Raw genomic sequence first — 20173 nt, forward strand, 5'->3', positions numbered from 1 at the left:
GTGAAACCCCCTCTCCACTAAAAATACAAAAAAATTAGCAGGGCGCGGTGGCGGGCGCCTGTAGTCCCAGCTACTCGGGAGGCTGAGGCAGGAGAATGGCGGGAACCCGGGAGGCGGAGCTTGCAGTGAGCCGAGATCGCGCCACCGCACTCCAGCCTGGGCGTCAGAGTGAGACTCCGTCTCAAAAAAAAAAGAAAAAAACAACAACTTTTCAGGATGAGATCACTACACTCAGAGTCTCACTCTGTCGCCCAGGCTGGAGTGCGATCTCCGCTCACTGCAAGCTCCGCCTCCCGGGTTCACGCCACTCTCCTGCTTCATCCTCCCCAGTAGCTGGGACTACAGGCGTCCGCCTAATTTTTTGTATTTTTAGTAGGGACGGGGTTTCACTGTGTTAGCCAGGATGGTCTCGATTTCTTGACCTCATCATCCGCCCGCCTTGGCCTCCCAAAGTGCTGGGATTGCAGGTGTGAGCCACCGCGCCCGGCCACAACTTTGTAACTCTTTGACCAAATTATGCTGGGATTTTCTTTGAATAAATGATGGCATGCAGTAATTTACATGTGCATCCCAAATATGTGGAGCATCCCAAGGAAAGGGAAGCAAAGGGAGAAGCAGCCTAAGAGAGGGAAGCCGAAGCCGCTAGGAGCCCCCTGCTCTTTGCCTCCCGGAGCACTTCCCTCCACACCTCCCCGAGGGTGCTGAGTGTGCTGCTCTTCCAGACGCCTCACTGTGTCCTCCGGGGGCTGTCCCGTTTGACCTGGCTGCCTCTCTAGGTCGCCTCAAATGTCTGAGGAGTTACACTTGATTGATGGAAAGCACACAGTGTGGGGCAGGAATGTGGGACACCCACCCCACAATTCTGTTCTCACTCAACAGGGTGACAGAGATCACTAATGAGCCTTCGTTCCAGGTAGTCCATTTCTAAAAGTAAACAATGTTTCTGAAAACGCAGCTATTTTGGGAAGTCAGACCCTGGGGAGGGCCCACGCTTAAGAAATATACATACATAGCCCGTTTCCTGCTCAGGAAAAAATTAACGTTGATTAGGGAAAGCCAGATAGCCACTGGGCTGGCAGTTTGGTGAAGCAGAGGGGAGAAACAATATGTTAGCCAATTTTTGTATTTTAGCCACCTTACCTTTTTAAAAGCTTTTAATAGGAGCAGAATATAAGATTTTCTGGAGAAGTAATTGCTTTTAGCTCTAAATTCTTTGGAGAATTTTGACTGGCAAGTGGCATGAGCGGATGATGGGTTCTTTGTCCACTGGGCACACTGTGTGAAGAGGACCATTTTTTGAAATTTTATTTTATGTATTTAATTAATTTATTTATTTTTAAGATGGAGTCTTACTCTGCCACCCAAGCTATAGTGCCGTGGTGCGATTTCGGCTCACTGCAAGCTCTGCCTCCTGAGTTCAAGCGATTCTCCTGCTTCAGCCTCCCGAGTAGCTGGGATTACAGGCATAGGCCACCATGCCTGGCTAATTTTTGTATTTTTAGTAGAGATGGGGTTTCACCACGTTGGCCAGGCTGGTCTCAAACTCGTGATCTCAGGTGATCTGCCTGCCTCAGCCTCTCAAAGTGCTGAGATTACTGGCTTGAGCCATCGCACCAGGCCAAGGGCCCCATATTAAATAAGGTCCTTGCCCCACGGTAGTTAAGGGTCTAGTTGAAGGAACAAGATTATAGGGTCAAAGCCCCAGAGAACAGAGACTTGCCTTGGCTCCTGGTCCCAACCCAAACAGGCATGGAGGCAAACCCAGGGGCATCTCTGAGCATGGCAGAATGAGCTTAAGGACCTCCCAGTTCCCTTCTAGTCACAATTAGGTGACTGGACATCACATTGAACAGCCTGGTTGTGACCAATAAACCTGCAGTGTTGAGCAGTAACCGGGGAGGGGTGGTGCTTTCTCTCGTTGCTTTCATTTTGTTTTATTTCAACTCTAAGTGCGCCCAGCGTATGTTTCTCCAGGATCTAAGGCATAGTAGCTACGTGGTCCATGGGGAACTCAGAAGTTTTCTCTATTAATCCATGTGGGGCTCAAAAACTAGTGACCCAAAGGCCAAGTCCAGCCAACAGACGTATTCTGATGCTCTGCACAGTGCTTTGAAATGTCTGTAAATTATCATCAACATTGAAAAATAAAGAAATTACGTAATGTTTTAAAAATCAGATTTCCAGCTTCTTTTGAAAAACTTGAATATCAGGCAACACTGGGACCATACCCCACGGGCAACAGTGGGTTGGAGTTGAGTGGCAGCGTCTGTTTGGAACAAGCCATGCATTCGAGAATTTGCCACAGAGACTTCGAAACACACCAGGGCTCCACAGGCTTCCGAGTTTGTGGCCTCTGACCTATCAGTAATCCACATAAGGATATAAATTAGGCAGTCCAGGATTTCATTAAGTACTTACTGTGTCAGGCAAAACATTGTTCGCAGCAGCCTTTTCCACTGAAAACTGGTTAATTGGGAAGGTACATACTGTTCCATTTTACAGATGAGAAAGCAGAGACTTAGTTCAAGTAACTTGCCCTATAAAGAGTGTGTGCAGGGGTCTCCTAACTCCTAGTTCTGGACACATGACCCAGGGCTAAACAGCAGGAGGCTGCTGGCTCCAGGACGGACTATCTCTGTGTGCACTGAAAATGTGCCTCAGGCAAACAAGGCTCCTTAATTCCTGTCTGCTCATGGTGTCAGGAAGATGCATGTGCTTTTTACTTTTATTTCAAAATAATTCTAGATTTAGAGAAAGTTACAAAGATAGTACAGAGTGTTCCCATATACCTGTCACCTAGCTTTCTCTAATATTAACATCTTACAGAGCCATGGTACCTTTATCAAAACAATAAAATTAACATTGGTACAATAAAATTTACTGCAGAATTTATCAGATTCTCTCAGTTTACCACTACTTATTGTCTGTTTTTCCTGTTCCAGGATCCAATCTAGGATACCATGTTGCATTTATTGGTGTATATATATATCAATCATATCTCCTTATTCTCCTCCAACCTGTGACTGTTTCTCAGCCTTTCTTTATCTTTCATGACCTTGACACTTGTAAATGAGCAGTGTTCAGGTATTTTGTAAAATATTCCAGAATTTGAGCTAGTCTTCAGTTTTCTCATGAATAGACAGCGTTCTGGTGTTAGAAGTGCATCACAGAGTCAGCGTGTCACAGCATGTCAAGGGACACATGATATCCACAATACTTAGTAGCCTTGAGAGCCTTAACCACACTCATTTAAGGGGGTATTTGTTTCTCCACTGGAAAGTGACTACTTTCCCCTCAGTCACCAAGTCATCCCAGACTCAAGGAGAGGGGGACTTAACTCCACCTTCTAGAGAGAGAGGGAGTATCAAACAATTTGTGATTGTATGTTAAAACCACCACAGTAATTATTAAATTTTTAGAGACATATCTTTGATGTCATGCAAGCATTCTATTCCTCCATAAAATGTCATCCACTTATTTTACCACTGATCAATGGATTCTGCCTGCAATAATTATTACTGTGGTATTCTCATGGTGATTTTCTCTTTTCCTCATTTTTATTTATTTATTTATTTATTTTTTTTTTTTTTTTTTTTTTTTTTTTTTTTGAGACGGAGTCTCGCTCTGTCACCCAGGCTGGAGTGCGGCAGTGCGATCTCCGCTCACTGCAAGCTCCGCCTCCCAGGTTCATGCCATTCTCCTGCCTCAGCCTCCCGAGTAGCTGGGACTACAGGCGCCCGCCACCAAGCCTGGCTAATTTTTCTGTATTTTTAGTAGAGACGGGGTTTCACCATGTTAGCCAGGATGGTCTCCATCTCCTGACCTCACTATCCACCTGCCTCGGCCTCCCAAAGTGCTGGGATTACAGGTGTGAGCCACCGCGCCCGGCCAGTAATGTTTACTTTTTAACATTCATTTGGCAGTAATTTCAAAATTACAGAAAGAATAATTCAAAGAATTCCTGTATAGCATTAGCCAGTGCACCTATCATCACCATTTACCCTGCTTATCATTTGCCTTGTCCATCTACATATCTTTTCTAAATCACTTGAGATAAGTTGACACATGATAGTCCTTCCCCTCTAAATGCTTCAGTGGTACTTCCCAAGAACACAATCATCTTCTTACATACTTGCAGCACACTCATCAACTTTGGGAACTCCAACACTGATGCAATCCTATAATTGTCCATGTTCCAGTTTTGTCTGTTGATTCAATACTGACCTTTACAGCATTTTGAAATCTAGTTCTTGAACAGATGGTGAAATCTAGTTCTTGAACTAGACTAAGTTTACGAGCCTACTCGTCCTGATCCCTAGAGTGGCACCTATCACCCCTCTCCTGGGTGAGGTTCCTATTTAATTTAGTCAGCAAGGCTCCCTGACCCCACCCTCAGCCTGGCAGGATTGAGCAGGCAGACTGGACCTAGATGGATCCAAGCGAGGCCCTTGTAGAGCATCTTAGAATAATTATAGTCTATGATGACAGATGCTTTCTAGTCCTTATTTTTCTAGGGCACGTGAACTTTTCCCTAAATGAAGGAGGGAAGTGGTTCAATCTGTGGGAGGTGATGACAGGACTTTTGACATCAGACATTGTGCATTCAGAGCCCAGTATCAGCGCTTACTGGTTCTGTGACTTAGACAAGAATTTAAACCTTCTACCCCTGGCTTCTTGTCTGGTTACAGGGAAAACAATAAGATTTACTTCCCAGAGCTCTTGATATCATTAAGTAAGATAATTTTTTTTTTTTTTTTTTTTTTTTTTTTTGAGATGGAGTCTCGCGCTGTTGCCCAGGCTGGAGTGCAGTGGCCGGATCTCAGCTCACTGCAAGCTCCGCCTCCCGGGTTTACGCCATTCTCCTGCCTCAGCCTCCCCAGTAGCTGGGACTACAGGCGCCGCCACCTCGCCCGGCTAGTTTTTTGTATTTTTCAGTAGAGACGGGGTTTCACTCTGTTAGCCAGGATTGTCTCGATCTCCTGACCTCGTGATCCACCCGTCTCGGCCTCCCAAAGTGCTGGGATTACAGGCTTGAGCCACCGCGCCCGGCCTAAGTAAGATAATTTTTAAGATCACATTAGCAATTGCCAGATATGATTAATTGTCCACTGTCACTTCTGTGATGTCAGCACCCAATGAATAGACATTCTGGGTGCTGTGAAATCAGCAGTTCTGGACTCCTGGCTCTCCCCATCATTAGCTCTGGAGCTTGGAGAAAGTCAACCTCTCAGACTCACTTTCAGGATTGAATGAGATGGCATTTGGTACTGTCCGCAATGCAGGTTGCTAATAGAAATATAGATGATGATGATGATCCATATTTATTATGGAGCAGATATTGTGTTAAGTACTTTTCATGCTCCATTGTCTCATTTAATTCTCAGAACAATGCATTTTTCATGTGATAAAAGAAAGCTTCATAAAGGTCATATGGACTAAAAGTCACAGGGACTTCTCTCATAATTGTGGTGTCCCTCTTTCATGACTTGGTGTCACCCCAATCAATTCGGGTAAGCTCCAAGGGAATAACAGGGCTGTTATTGTGGACACATCCAGTATAAACTTTTTTCTCCCATGTAAGTCTTTTTTTAGTTAAAACTCCCAGCTACCCGAGAACTCACTCATATTGCCCAGACGATGTTGTATTTCCCCTGAGCCTCCTCCTAAGGCTCAAATATACTGTCGGCAAAATCTGAGGTGGCTTTGAAGGATATTAATTATAAGGAGATTGTGCAGAGGGACTCAAGATTGAAATTCAAGTAGCCTGACGGAATTTTGGAGGGGAAGTTAAAAAGAAAATGTCTATAATCCCAGCACTTTGGGAGGCCGAGGCAGTGGATGACGAGGTCAGGAGTTCGAGGCCAGCCTGACCAACATGCTGAAACCCAGTCTCTACTTAAAAAAAAAAAAATTAGCCGGGCATGGTGGCGCGTGCCTGTAATCTCAGCTACACAGGGAGCTGAGGCAAGAGAATTGCTTGAACCCTGGAGACGGAGGTTACAGTGAGCAGAGATCGAGCCACTGTGCTCCAGCCTGGGCGACAGAGGGAGATGCTGTCTCAAAAAAAAAAAAAGAAAAAAAAGAAAAAGAAAAAGAAAATGTTGTTTTGAAAAAGTGCTAAACTAAGAAACTAAGGAGAGCACTCCCACATTGCACTCCAGCTTCCATCTGAGAAAGTGAAAAAGGAACGGGAGGAAGCCCAGTGGGGCCTGAAGGTGGGGTGGGAGGAGAAACCTGTCCAAATGCCTACGGGCCACAGTCAGGTGAAGCCATCTAAGCTCCCAGATCTAGAAACTTTGGACCTAAAGGTATTTTCACCGTGGGTGAAAAAGACCACCTGCATGGAAATGGAGTGACAGTGAGTCCCCCGCATCTGTGGAGGCAGAATCTCCAGGTGAGGGGGCTAAACCAACAAACACATTTGGTGCTGGTGTCAGAAGGAGTCTAGTTTCTGTTTGTTTATCTTTACCATGACCCACATGAAACTGGCCACCGTGAACACTTGGACAGTACGCGTGGAGAGAAAAAGGGATGTGTGTCTTGATGTGATGCACAGGGAATCATCTTGGGAGAAAGTTAATCTAGTTCTCCTTTGAGAAAGCAGTGATGACTTGTGCATTGCTCTCAGCAGATTTAACTGGATGCCTGCTTTCTCAGTACCCAGCTGTTGTCATGAGCCTCCATCTCTCTGTCCTGTGGCTGGGTGGTTTGCTGGTGATGACACGGGCTTTGGAGTTGGGTGCGTTTAAATCCCAGCTCCATCACCATCAACAAGGTGCCCTCGGGCAATGGCTTGCCTCTTTGTACTTCCTCTGTAAAATGAGGATAAGAAGACAGTTATTGTGAGAAATGAAGGTGAGATGTAGAGTGCTTTGAAGAATAAAAGGTATTCAGTAAGTACTCAATAAAGAGCATAAAAATAAACCAGAGACCACAGACCTGCAGCCCACCAGCCAGTAGGCAAAGCTACGGTGGCCAGTTTTGTCTGACCACTTAGTGGGGGCAGACCTGCTCCATTTCTGAACTTGCTTCCACACCCTGTCATTGCAGGGCTGAGTTTCATTTGCCAAAACCAATGCATTTCCCCCTACTGTCTATACTTTAAAAAGGAGAACTATTGCCCTCTACCCATGAGTTTATAAAACCTGGGGAAACGAAAAGATAAATGCAGTAAACCTGAATTTTAGAGGTGGGAGTCAGAAGCAGATAATATTCCTAAGTGTTTATTATAAAAATAATAAGTATGTGGCTTTCTGGACACTACAGTTATTTAAATTTGCTGCTCCTGCTTTCTGATCCCCTGGGGAATGGGAGACAACACAGTGATCTGGGTTCTAAGAAAAATAAATGATCTTATATTCTGAGAGAATCTCAGGTTTAGAGGGAATTTAAAAGACATCAAGGCCAGGCACAGTGGCTCACAACCTGTAATCCCAGCACTCTGGGAGGCCGAGGCAGGCAGATCACGAGGTCAAGAGATTGAGACAAACCTCTGGTCAACGTGGAGAAACCCTGTCTCTACTAAAAATACAAAAATTACCTGGGCGTGGTGGTGGGCACCTGTAATCCCAGCTACTCAGGAGGCTAAGGCAGGAGAAATGCTTGAATCTGGGAGGCGGAGGTTGCAGTGAGCCGAGATCAAGCCACTGCACTCCAGTCTGGTGACAGAGCAAGACCCCATCTCAACAACAACAACAACAACAAAAAGACATCAAGAGCACATACACACTCCTCTGAAAAGTCTCTTCTTTTCCATCTGCATACACATGGGATGAAAGTAGCATGTGGAAACTTAGAAGGCACTTGAGTGTGCACCTCTGAAATTGAGTTTATAAACAAAAGTCAATTGCACAAGAACAGAACGGAGACACCTGAATTTGAAAAGTTGCTCATGTGAAAAAATAGGAGCTTACAGATCTTTAACAGTGACTCAGGAGGGTTCAGGTACCTAATGGGTTTATGTGTCTGCACATTGCTTTGTATTTCTTATTTCTGTGACAATAGAAACCCTACCGATCCATCCCACAGGAGATCACGGTGGTTTCCCTTCTTCCCGATCACACAGAGAGAACAACTTGAGAAAGTAGTGCCTTTCCACTCTCACTAGAGCCCCAACAGGGGCAGCACCCTGGCATATGGCATATGCATATGGCATATAGCTAATGATTTTCTCTGCCTGGGCCAGGTGCAGAGGCAGAGAGAGCAACTGTCGGCGCCTAGGTTTTCCATTAATACCCCCAGGGAAACGTAGACATCTTTTATTTCCTGTTTCCTGCCTTATTTTGATGTTTTCCTAAAAATGCTTTTCTAAAATTGCTATCCATTCTGTTCAAAGAGGGTAATACCAGCTACAGTGAGCCCAGTAAATGGGAGCAATACATATAAAACAAGTTTTTTTAAAACTGGAAGGAAGAAGATGGCACAGCTCATCTCAAACAAAATGCACTTGCTTTTACAGAAGATCTTGCACATTGTCATAATTCTAACTGCTGAAGTTAGGTTCACCAGCAGTTTTCAGCAAAACAAGCAGTGAGGCTGTGAAATAACATGGAGGGGTTGAGCCCAAGAGTCAGCACAGTGGCAACTGTCAGTTTTAGTAAGACAGTCACTCCTTAAACATGTTCAGCATCACTCAGTAAATGTGATTATAGGGCTTGACCACACAGAGCCCACAAATATAACATCCTAAGTGATGTAAGGGTGAAACTCATCACCAAGAGCTTTACTAAAGGCTTCTCTGGACATGGTCCGGCACTGGGCCTGGGACAAGATGGGAAGCCTCTTATCCCCATGATCTAAGGCTTTCTAATTCTTACAGCCCAGCAACAGGGATAAATAAGCCTTCAGTATGGGCTGAGTCAATAAGAAGCAAAGCATTTGATATCAGGTATAAACTAAAGACAAGGAGACGGTATTTAGGTGGTGGTTCAAATTCAGTTAGCACTTTTGATGCTTGCCAGGGATAAGGAGATGCATTGTGAGTTCCCTGAACAAGCATGTGGGGAGGGGCATTTGGAGAATGAATGGTGGGCTGTGTTGGGGCACTTTATGTAGACACTGTATGTTACTACACTTCATCTCCACTACATGGCTAAGGAAAGGGGCTTAGAGCAAGTGAAAGGCTTGCTTGCCCAAAGTCACAACAGGGACAAGTCCTCCACTGAGCTTTCTCTCCACCCTGGTTGTCAGGATGCAGCCTCCTGGCCTGACAAGGGAGGTAGGGATGCAGCTGTGTTTCACAGGCAGGACAGCTGTGTCTACATGACCCCTAGCGGGTGGGCTGCGACTTGGTGAAGAACTCCAACCCCAGTTCCTGCTGGAATGACAGCAGTATCAAGCCTGGCCAGCCAGACTGGTATCTGCATGCTTGGGTGCAGAAGTAGGATAGGGGCTGCCTTGTGAGACAGCATAGGAAAGAGGAAGGCATAGCGAAAGCAAAAAAGTTCAGGGCCGTGTTTTCTTCGGTCAGTGTGGTGTTGGCCCTTTTTGGAATGCATGCCTTGAAGCAGAGCACATGCCCTTCAAGACCCAGTGCAACTGCTCCCGGTAGCTTCACTCCTTTGGGATGTTTACAGATCCCTAAAGGTGTCTGAGTTCATGTCCCCTCCTAAGTCCTTCCAAAGCTCATGCCCACTTGCCCACTACTCTGAAGCTGTTCTATGAAAACAGAGACCCTAGAAGTGTTTTTTTTGGTCGACAACGAATGAGAAGCAGAGCTTGCATGCATCAGATTCTTCATAGCCTGATTTCCTTTAGGTTCACCCTGATTTTTTTTTTTTTTTTTTTTTTTTTTTTTTTTTTGAGACCGAATCTTGCTCTGTCACCCAGGCTGTAGTGCAGCGGCATTATCTCGGCTCACTGCAACCTCCACCTCTCAGGTTCAAGCAATTCTCCTGCCTCAGCCTCCTGAGTAACTGAGATTACAGGCATGTGCCACCAAGCCCGGCCAATTTTTTTTTTTTTTTTTTTTTTTTTTTTTTTTTAGTAGAGACGCAGTTTCATTGTGTTAGCCAGGATGGTCACGATCTCCTGACCTCGTGGGCTGCCTGCCTTGGCCTCTCAAAGTGCTGGGATTACAGGTGTGAACCACCACGTCCGGCCCAGGTTCACCCTGATTTAATTTACTCCTTGGGTGTGTGGACACCATCTGCTTCCAGCTATTTTCTGTAACTCAGCTCATGACGGTGCACCTAGAGTATCTGCTAGAGTAAATCCTCCTTCTGCATCCAAACCACACCTTCCTCCCAAACAGAGAGGATGCAAAATGCCATGCAGATGTGAGCAGGCTGTGTTCTTGCACGGGCCTCTCTTGTCTTCATAATGAAGCTCTTTAGAATAAATGTTCATTATCAATTTTGAGTAAAGAAGAACATTTCAGTCAGTACCTGTTTGACCAAGCTATCCTTTTTCTAAATACCAGGTACCTAATATGAACTTGTAATCTTTAGGGGTATTTTGTAATTTAGAAAATCTGTGAAAATATTATGCACATTAAAGGCATTACCTTTTGCATACTTACATTGCAAACTCTGCATTTAACACTTTCCTCGCAGTTAAAAGCAAGCACTGTCTTCTTATCTTGAACTTGTACATCAGGAAAGTGAGATGCCTTAGATATCCCTGGAGCCTAAACAAAATCCACAGGAAGCCTAATTGCTAGAGGAGGGCATGCATTCCACACCCTAGTTCTATGAATTAAAATGTAAAATCAGATGTATTTTGTTAGTGACTTCTCTTTCAATGTCCCGTGGCTAGAAATTTATTAGAATTCTGTGCACTGAATGATTAGCCTGGGAAAGAAAATAAGTGAGAAATATGCCCTTGAAAGACAGGAGTGTGTGCTTGGGCCAGGCTGGAGGATGGCCCCAGGGTTCAGAGAGAAATTCCAGAGGCTCCAGGGCACAACTCCAGCCTGGCAGATTGCAGAAGGTGACTGGATGTGAGCGTTTCCCTTACCCAAAAAGTAGAAAAGCAATCCACGCTCAGACCCTCAATGTCTGAGCTACTCCAAAGGGGCCGGCTCTTCATATGAAGAAGATAATTTGGAAGGGGGTCATTTCATTTAACTTGAATAACACCCATTAAATGCTTCAATGCATTAAAAAGAAAATAAGACTGAGCTTCTGTTCAAGAAGCTCTACACCTGTAAGTCACAAACACCTCAGCATCCATCAGTCACAGGAAAGGGTAAGGTCACTGAGCACCTCAAGTGGGAGAGGGCACTTAAATCAAACTTCCTCTTTCCAGGGAATGTCCTGGAGCGGAGGGAAGAGTGCAGGCTCCAGGTCCTGATAGCCACACCGCTCTCAAGCTGTGGAACCTCGACACGGTCTGTCAATGCCTCTGAAAATCAGCTCCTTTATGTGCAAAATGAGATGTGAATTAGCTCGATTTAACTATTCCACAATGTGTACACATTTCAAAACGTCATGTGGTACACAATTACATACAGCTTTTGTCAATTTAAAAATATATTTAAGAATTATTTTTAAACGTTTAATACAAAATATAAATGTTTTAAATAAAAAAGTAATGGCCCTCACGTAGCTGTGTGTGACCACTGAGAACCACGCGCAGAGCAGCTAGTACTGAGGAAAATGTTCTCTCCTCTTCTCTCCCGCATCCCCTTCCATCGTCCCCACCCGGACCTGCCTCGCTGCCACCACCCACCCACATGCTCAGCAGTTTTCTCCAGGGCAGCCCTGACTACAGAAATAAGCAGGTGATTGGAAGATGGGTCCAGGAGGAAGAACACTGGAAGCGGATTCTTAAAATCTTTGTTCAATACCCAAAGCTGTTTTCAGTTTCAAGCTTCTTCTTACCTCAGGACACTTACACATGCTGTTCCCTTCACGCAGGAAGCTCTTGCTGCCCCTCTGATAAGGGCATCATATTCTACTATTATACACATAAGTATAATATAAATGAAATATAAATTATGCTATACCATAAATATAAAATAACAAATGTTATTTATTCTCTGAAGCTTTTTCTTTTTCTTTCTTTCTTTCTTTTTTTTTTTTTTTTTTTTTTTTTTTTTTTTGAGATAGAGTCTGGATCTGTCACCCAGGCTGGAGTACAGTGGCACAATCTCGGCTCATTGCAAGCTCCGCCTCCCAGGTTCACACCATTCTCCTGCCTCAGCCTTCCGAGTAGCTGGGACTACAGGCCCCCGCCACCATGCCAGGCTAATTTTCTGTATTTTTGTAGAGACAGGGTTTCAGTGTGTTAGCCAGGATGGTCTCGATCACCTGACCTTGTGATCTGCCCGCCTCAGCCTCCCGAAGTGCTGGGATTACAGGCATGAGCCACCGCGCCCGGCCTCTTCTCTGAAGCGTTTTCTAAACTCCTCTGCTGCCCCCAATTCTTTGGATGCCCCGGGAAAACCCAGCTTGCATGGGATCAGAGGTACTTTGTAGCTGGGGAGTAAGGGACCAGGTCCCTTTCCAGTCTCCAGCCAGGGCTGAAGCGCTTCTCTGAGCAGGAGCTGCCAGCAGGCAGGGAGGAATCTGTTGTGCAAACATTTGTGTCCACCTGCCTGATGGTGCTACTAAGATCTGGAAAGTGGGCCACGTTCAGGTAAAAAGCAAAGGTTTTTGGGTTCCATATGTGTCTCTTCATAGGATGTATATAGATATGCTGAACGAGCTTGCCCCAGACGTACCCATTTCCAAACACAGTGGGCACTTTTTGTGAGCAAAGAGGATCTGTGGAGCAAAGAGCACTGGCTTTGAAGAGGGACAGACCTAGGTTCAAATGCCAGCTCTTCCATTTGCAGTGATGGCCACAAGCAGATTCTCTCTCTAGTTTCCTCATCTGAACAGTGAGTGGAGACAGAGCTGTAGTGAGCGTCAGATGGGACAGTGTGTAAAGCATGCCCGGCACACGCTGGGTGCTCGATAGATGGCAGAGGCACTTGCTATTCTGTGAGGAAGGATGGAAAGAGCACACTGTTTGCTGGGTGTGGGCCATTTGTCATGCATGAGGCTTAGCACTTATTGACGATGCTCATCTTACACATGCACACAACTGGGAAGTAACTGTTAAAGGATAGTTTTTAAAGAAAGCTAAAATAATGAATCACGTTCAAATATAAAATGAACATGTATCAAATATTTCATTTAACTTATACATAAGGAAAAAACTAGTAAGATATTACAACTGAGTCCAAAGAAAATTGTCAAAACACATCAATGAAAAAATCAATTGATATTCGTAGGTATAGCAATTGCATTCCACTCCACAAAATTTATTTGGATTTCTCTGTTATGAATCATTTTCATTACTATACTTTTTCTATAATTTACAAAATTGTCAAATAGCTCAAAGACAGTGAAAAGGGCAAGCTTTAAAATCAGATAATTTGGAAGAGTTACCAGATATCCTTTTTGGTTTTGTCTAATTCAAAATTTTCCCTGATGTTTTCTGGCATAACTATTATTATTCCTATTTGCAGCTGAGGAAACAGATTCAAAATACAAGTGTGTGTGACGCATCTACAGTCACCAAAAAAAAAAAAAAAAAAGTGTAAATGGCAGTGTCTACATGCAAATTCATCTTTCTATCACTCCAAAGCTAAAGTGGCTTTATTTAAAGAACTGAGATGTGCTTTACTTGTATGTTTCAGGGGATGAACAATCAATACGTCCGTCGAGAAGTCTTCTGCTGTGAAACTTGTCATGAGCTCAAAAGCTTCTGGGAAAAAGAAATTAGTAAACAGACTTTTTACCGAGAACTGGAGGAAGATCGTCAGGAAAGAAGCGCCCTGAAAAAGTATGTGAATTGTTTCTCTATTATTACTTTTAAAGTGGATTTCCCAGAGATATGCCAGATACGAAGATGGAGGTAGGGAATTCTCTTTGGTACCCACTGCTGTAGGAATGTACATATGCTGGACATGAAAACGTGAACACTGTGCAGTGACAGGCGGAAATGCGAGCTCTCATGAGGAAATGGGAGTAAGGCTTGGAAGGAAGAAGTTCACTGTACTCACAGGTCCCAGACAGGGGGTCACACTTGCATGTCCCACAGGGCCAGAGGGGAAGCTCCCTGGTTTTGGTCAGGTGGGAGAAGAGCTAGTGGGAACTTCTCAGCCAGAGTCTTTATTGGGATTTCTATGAAAAAGGAAGGCAGTGCAGAGTGCATAATTCAGGATTGGCTAGTCTGAGTCATTCTGGCAGGATTTGGGCTACAGGGCTGGTTTCCAGTTGCCTGGTACCTGGCCCCAGGATAATCAAGGGCAGGGGAAATAGTGGCTCAGTGTATGAGAGTTAGACAAGGAGGTGGCTAGGGCTACAGACTTGAGATTGGTTGGTCTGGAGATTGGCCAAGCCTTTTGCTATCTCTAAAATAGGCCTTGTCCTAGCAGGGGCAGTCTCTCCCTAGCCAGCAAACTTTGTAAGATGTCAAAACATCATAAAACACAGAAAATACAAAACATCACCAATACATCCACTCATTCAGTCTTGCAAGTATACCAGGGTTTTTCCACCTCAGCACTGTTGACATTCAGGGCCAGATAATTCTTTGTTGTGGAGGGTTGTTCTGTGCTAAGATGTTTATCAGCATCCTTGGCCTCAAAACATTAGCTATCTGTAAGATCTCCACACACATTGTGAGAAACAAGGCCACCTGGAGGGCAAAGTCATCCCTGATTGAGAATCAATGGCTTACAGATATGGACAAGACTTTTTAAATATAAAAAATGAACTTATGTTATTTATGTCTTGATAAACTAAAACAATCTATTTGCCACCTTTCTCTGTTACAATCTTTAGCACATGTGGTTACACTAAATTTCAGGGTTAGGTCAACAATATATGTATATGTGCGAAAAACTAGTTTAATAAAAATCCTTCATCTGGGATAACATGTATCAAGATTCTTGGGAGAAGGGTAATGTGGTCTTTCTCTCGCTGGCAAATGAACTTGTTGTTCTAGTCCAAGGAGTCTGCTGAGAGATGAAGGTTTGCTTATGTGGGAAGATGTGTCATGTGTGTCAACCTCAATCTGAATGCCAGGGCCAGCACCTACCCTCACACATCAAATGCCTTGGAGCAGAAGGATCAGCTCCATTCTTCTGGGCCTGTCCAGGTTCTCGGTCCCTAAAATGGGAGAGGCTAGCCAGGTTGTCTGTCTGCTAGGATGTCCACTCACAGGTGAAATGATAGTCCGTGTTCTCCACAGCAGAGCACCGTGATTCCAGGTTTCTGTGTCTGCCTAGTGCATGCTGGGCTGAAAACATGAGTAATTCACTTGTGTAAAATGCAAAGTTAATTTCTAAAACAAAATCCTTCCTTAAGCCCCAGAGAGGAGCCTCCTTCCATACCCAGCAAAGAGTTCTGCCAACATTCCAGCCACACTCCTGGTGGCCTAATGGGCCGAACTAGGCCTTCCTACATGCTAGAAGAGTCTCATGTTAGAGCATCCAATCCTGTAGATCCTCAGGGAAGTGAAGAGAGTCCGTTGTGTGGTCCCCACCATCTTCCGTCTCCCAGTCCTGGCCCGCTAGCCCACTGGAAGCCAGATCTCATCTTGAGCCCTGTGCTGTATCTTCCCTTCCAGAAAGCAAAACTTGCAATATAATCTTATTTTTGTCAAGATAGTAAAACTTTTATATATTTTATATATATATGTGTGTGTGGGTATATATATATAGTATGTAAAGGAAAACGATTAGAAGAAAATACACTAAAATACTAAAAGTGGTTATTTTTGAATAATAGGATGGCAGATCGTCTGTGTGTGTGTGTTCTCCTATTTTTTCCAAAGTTTCCATAATGATCCTGTGCCATTTTTTAAGTAAAAAATAAGTTATAAAAATGGCAATAAATTGCAAATTGTCCATAGAACAAAATGCATTAATTCTCCAGGCTCCCATGTTCCCTAGAAATGATCCCCTCTTCTAAAGTTTGGAGCAGTTTTCTCTACCTTCTATGACTGAAAGAATCAATCTTTGTGCTCATCATGAAACATTTCATCAGTCTCCCCCAACTAAGTGTTTGAAGACATGATTGCAGCAGCCACAGGACTCAGAACCAGGATACCACCAGGAGCTGGGGAAGCGAGGTGGCTCCCTGTGGTCTCTCTTTCAGCCTTGAGGCCACCCACCAGAGCCATCACGCTTATCAATTGTGAATTAAAAATCTCAAAAGCCTTTTTAATTTGGTAAACAATGAATGAAAACCTCGTGGTTTTACTGTTATTTTTGCTGGGAAAAGAAGCAGAGAAAACACATACACATCCCACATGAACCAGGTTTCACAAAAGATCTAGAATTTTTAAATCAGAACCAAAATGTCAGAACATTTGCTTAAATCCCCGCTGATCTGAGCAAATAGTTTGAAACACTGTCTTAACAAAATAATAATCTCCCAGCATATACTTGCAGACCAATGAATATCATGGACCCATGAGTCCCTATTCCACCCCTGTGGGCTCTACCTCTCCCAACTCCACTGTACACAAATGCCCACACTCCAGTGTGCACATACATACACACACACACACATACACACATAAATGTAACACCCACACCTTTTTTAATCTACCCTCCATTTATAAAAGGCAAATCTAATCCACTGTGCAATCAAGAAATGTCCTAAGTGTCTGAGTGAGCAGTAGAGACAAAACTTCCAAATTTTCCACCAAACCCCTTTGTTGACAGGAGAACAAATCCAATAATGCCTTATGCTCCTCTCCCTCTGCTGGGCTAACCTGGCAAGATGCTGTGCCAGAGCTGGGTGAAGTGTGTTAAGCACACACCTGTGGGTTCAGTGACTCAGAGAAGGAAGCCCGGGATGGAGAGAATCCATTTTTCCTAGGAACTCATGTGCTGTATCTGGCAGAGGTCCCGGGGTGAGATCACAAGACAAAGTGGATGGCCCCAGAATTGGGAACTTCTTTACTTTCTCTGAGTCTGGATAGAGAAAAGCAACAGAACATGGATGGGTTAGTCCCCCAAAGAAGTTGGAAAGTGTTTGCAAACAACTGATTGAGGCCATTCGAGACGAGTCGAGCGCCGCGTAGGCATGATGTCTGACCGTAGCTCCTGGTTTGCTTGGGGCAGTGTGGATGGACACCTATCAGTTTGGTATAATCATTGACTACAGTCTCTTTTATTTTCAGAAGTATCTCAGTTTAGATAATAAGTCTTATGGACACCTAAGTGCCCAGTCGGTAGCTATCACTAAGAAACTGGACAGTGCTTATGTGAACAACTAATGTTTTCAGGCAACAAGTGTGGTCTTCAAAATACTGCTTCATAATTTAGGAGATCTCAACAGTGTCAAGTAGACTTTAAATCTGGGAGTGCATCAAGCCTCATCCCAAGACCACTCACCTCCTTCTTGCTCTGAAAACTGCTTATCAATTATATCAATTAGGATGTTTTCAGCTTCGGGCAATAAGATATTGGACTCAGAATCTACCAGCCAGATGAAATCGCTATTTCAAACTTTATATAAGACAAGAGTTAGTCTACAAAGAATAAGCAGGGAGAAAATTTTTAGTTAGATTTCTCATTCAAACTGAAAGGATAGGAAATACAGCTGGTAAACTGAGTTGGTCAAATGAGTATGCCAAAGCTTGTCAGCCTGTGTGGACGGACTGAGCTCTGCCCCTTGACCAGAGACGCAGCCAGTGAGCTGCAGGCCACAAGGAAACCAGACTCAGGCCCACCTCTCCCTACTGTGAAAAAACAATTGTCAAGGCATGCTTCCCGCCCATGAGAATGGAGTAGGTGCGGCAAAATCGTCATCTGACTTTTCATACTAAAGTAAAAGCACAGAGATCAAGATTGGAGTTCTGAGATCTGAAATGGCAGATCAAGAATTCGGTCAACTGTAAATTCCTTGAGGACAGGGAGTATTCGATTGCTTTTCTTTGCATAGCCTGGTAGCCACAGAAATGCCCCCTCAGAGGACCTTCAGGATCATTTGCTTTGCGAGCACAGTTGACTGACAGTGCCGGCTGCTCCCTTTCTGGCTCTGCCATCATGTGTGAGCCAAAGCCATACTTCCCCCAGGCCGATCCCAGCCAATTACTGAGGGTGGCAGGGGTGCTAGTTCCAGGCAATTCCTGCATGACATGGCTCCTCTGGGGGCAGCATTTGCTCAGGGACTTCCCACCAGCCCAGCCCAAACTTCTCGGAACTGTGCTGTAGGATGGGTTCTTCCTACTCAATCTTACTTCCCCACTCTGTTTTCACGGATGTCAGACCAGCACTGAAATCTAAAGGCTCTTCTTGACTGCTTCAGTTTCCCCCCTTGCTGATTTTTCGCAGGCGTTTCCTACAAATCTGCTTCTTGGAGGACCCAAACTGACCCATATGTTTAGTGCCCAGCATATGATAGGAAAAATATAATTATGGATCCAGTTGTCCTCACCCACTCCAGGAATAACATTATGATTATGACTTAAGAATCTCACAAATATCATCCTGCCCTCTAGGTAAGCCCCAGACTTAACAAGGACAATCTGTGCTCCTAGGAATTAACAACTCCTCCACAAATTAAAAGAATCTGGAACACGAAATAGTAAACATTACCTCGTCTCCATTTGAAAAGTGAGGCCAATATTTCCAGGCTGAAGGTAAAAATGTGCTCTCTGAGCTTTAATGCCAGTCGTATGGCTCTTCTGATGTATTGGAATTTGTAAGCCAAGTTTTAAGCATTATCTTCTTCCTGTGGACCTTCCCTACTTCAAAAGGCAAGCACCATATATAAATTTTTATTCACCGGTTTACTGAGAACCCCAAAATAAACAGAAGCAACACAGTAATGAAAGATATTGACCAAAACGTAGCAGCAAAGTGTCTAAATATTCATAAAACAAGATTTAAAAGACATTTGGGTAGATGGAGACCTGGATTCTTTACCATTTAGCAATAGTGTATAACTGCTATAAAAAGTGAATAAATATATTATGAACCCCAGATTCTTAATTTTTTTTTTCCTAGAATGAATGCATCACGCCAAATGTGTTAATTCAGGTCCTCTAAGAAGCAGAGGGCAAGAGGAGATCAGATGTGTACGAGATTTATTGGAGGACGCACTTGTGAATGAAAAATTGGAAGGAAACTGGTGTGCTGATGAATGTTTAAAACTGGCTCTCTGGAGGAAAAACGTATGTGTGTGTATACATACATATGTTTATAAATCTGACTGATATGAAAGCTGCATACCACACAATTTATAAACAATAAGAAAATGCACAATGCACTTTATTATAAATCCCATAGTCACCTGATTCTCAGAGAATAATAATGAAATGTGATTTTATTCATTTTTGCCAGCCTCTTGTATCTGGGCCAACTGATAGTTGCAATTCAACCATAGTTTGAAAAAATCATACAACAAATAAATGTTTGATTACTATCCAATTCAGAAAAAAAGTCATGTCATTGAAGATAATAGTTTTCTAGTACTGAAAGAATATTTCCTAATTTTTTTTTTTTTTTGCTATTTATAATGTATTAGCTACAGACATGACACACTTCTACATTTAATCCATGTTAAGATTTTGTCCATCATTTTCTTAAGTCTAGACCAAAGGTCAGCAAACATTTTCTGAAAAGAACCAGACAGTAAATATTTTTGACATTTTAGATCATATGATCTACATTGCAGCTCTTCAACTGTGCCATTGTTGTGTGAAAGCAGCTATAGCCATATGTAAATAAAATATATAAATAGGTGGGCAGGGCTGTATTTCAATAAAACCTTATTGGCTGGGCACGGTGTCTCACACCTGTAATCCCAGCACTTTGGGAAGCTGAGGCGGGCGGATCACAAGGTCAGGAGATCGACACCATCCTGGCTAACACGGTGAAACCCCATCTCTACTTAAAAAAAAAAAATTAGCTGGGCATGGTGGCGGGCTCGTGGGAGGCTGAGGCAGGAGAATGGCGTGAACCCGTGAGGCGGAGCTTGCAGTGAGCGGAGATGCAACAGTGCATTCCAACCTGGGCGACAGAGTGAGACTCCATCTCAAAATAAATAAATAAATAAAAATAAATAAAAGATAAAACCTTATTTACAAAATGGGTGGCTGACCAGATTTGGCCTTAGGGCCAAACCTTAGTTCAGACAATGAACAAAATGATACATCAAGTCATGCATGATTTATAGTGTTTGCTGACTTCCATAGTGTAAATATTACCACCACAGTCTAT

General features: G+C 43.7%; 2 protein-coding genes across 3 annotated transcripts in view; both read left to right on the forward strand.

The window, feature by feature from the left end:
* Positions 1-20173, forward strand: part of FAM240B (family with sequence similarity 240 member B) — a 34042-nt gene that overhangs the window by 10272 nt on the left and 3597 nt on the right. For both annotated transcript variants that reach the window (XM_050761823.1, XM_050761824.1), the window contains exon 2: positions 13628-13773. In XM_050761823.1, the coding sequence (XP_050617780.1) occupies positions 13631-13773 (143 nt within the window). In that variant the 5' untranslated portion in view covers positions 13628-13630. The remainder of the gene's footprint in view (positions 1-13627; positions 13774-20173) is intronic.
* Positions 1-20173, forward strand: part of CTSV (cathepsin V) — a 261994-nt gene that overhangs the window by 6894 nt on the left and 234927 nt on the right. The window lies entirely within an intron of this gene.

The sequence above is a fragment of the Macaca thibetana genome, chromosome 15 (genome assembly GCF_024542745.1).
Source record: "Macaca thibetana thibetana isolate TM-01 chromosome 15, ASM2454274v1, whole genome shotgun sequence".
NCBI classification, from domain to species: Eukaryota; Metazoa; Chordata; class Mammalia; order Primates; family Cercopithecidae; genus Macaca; species Macaca thibetana.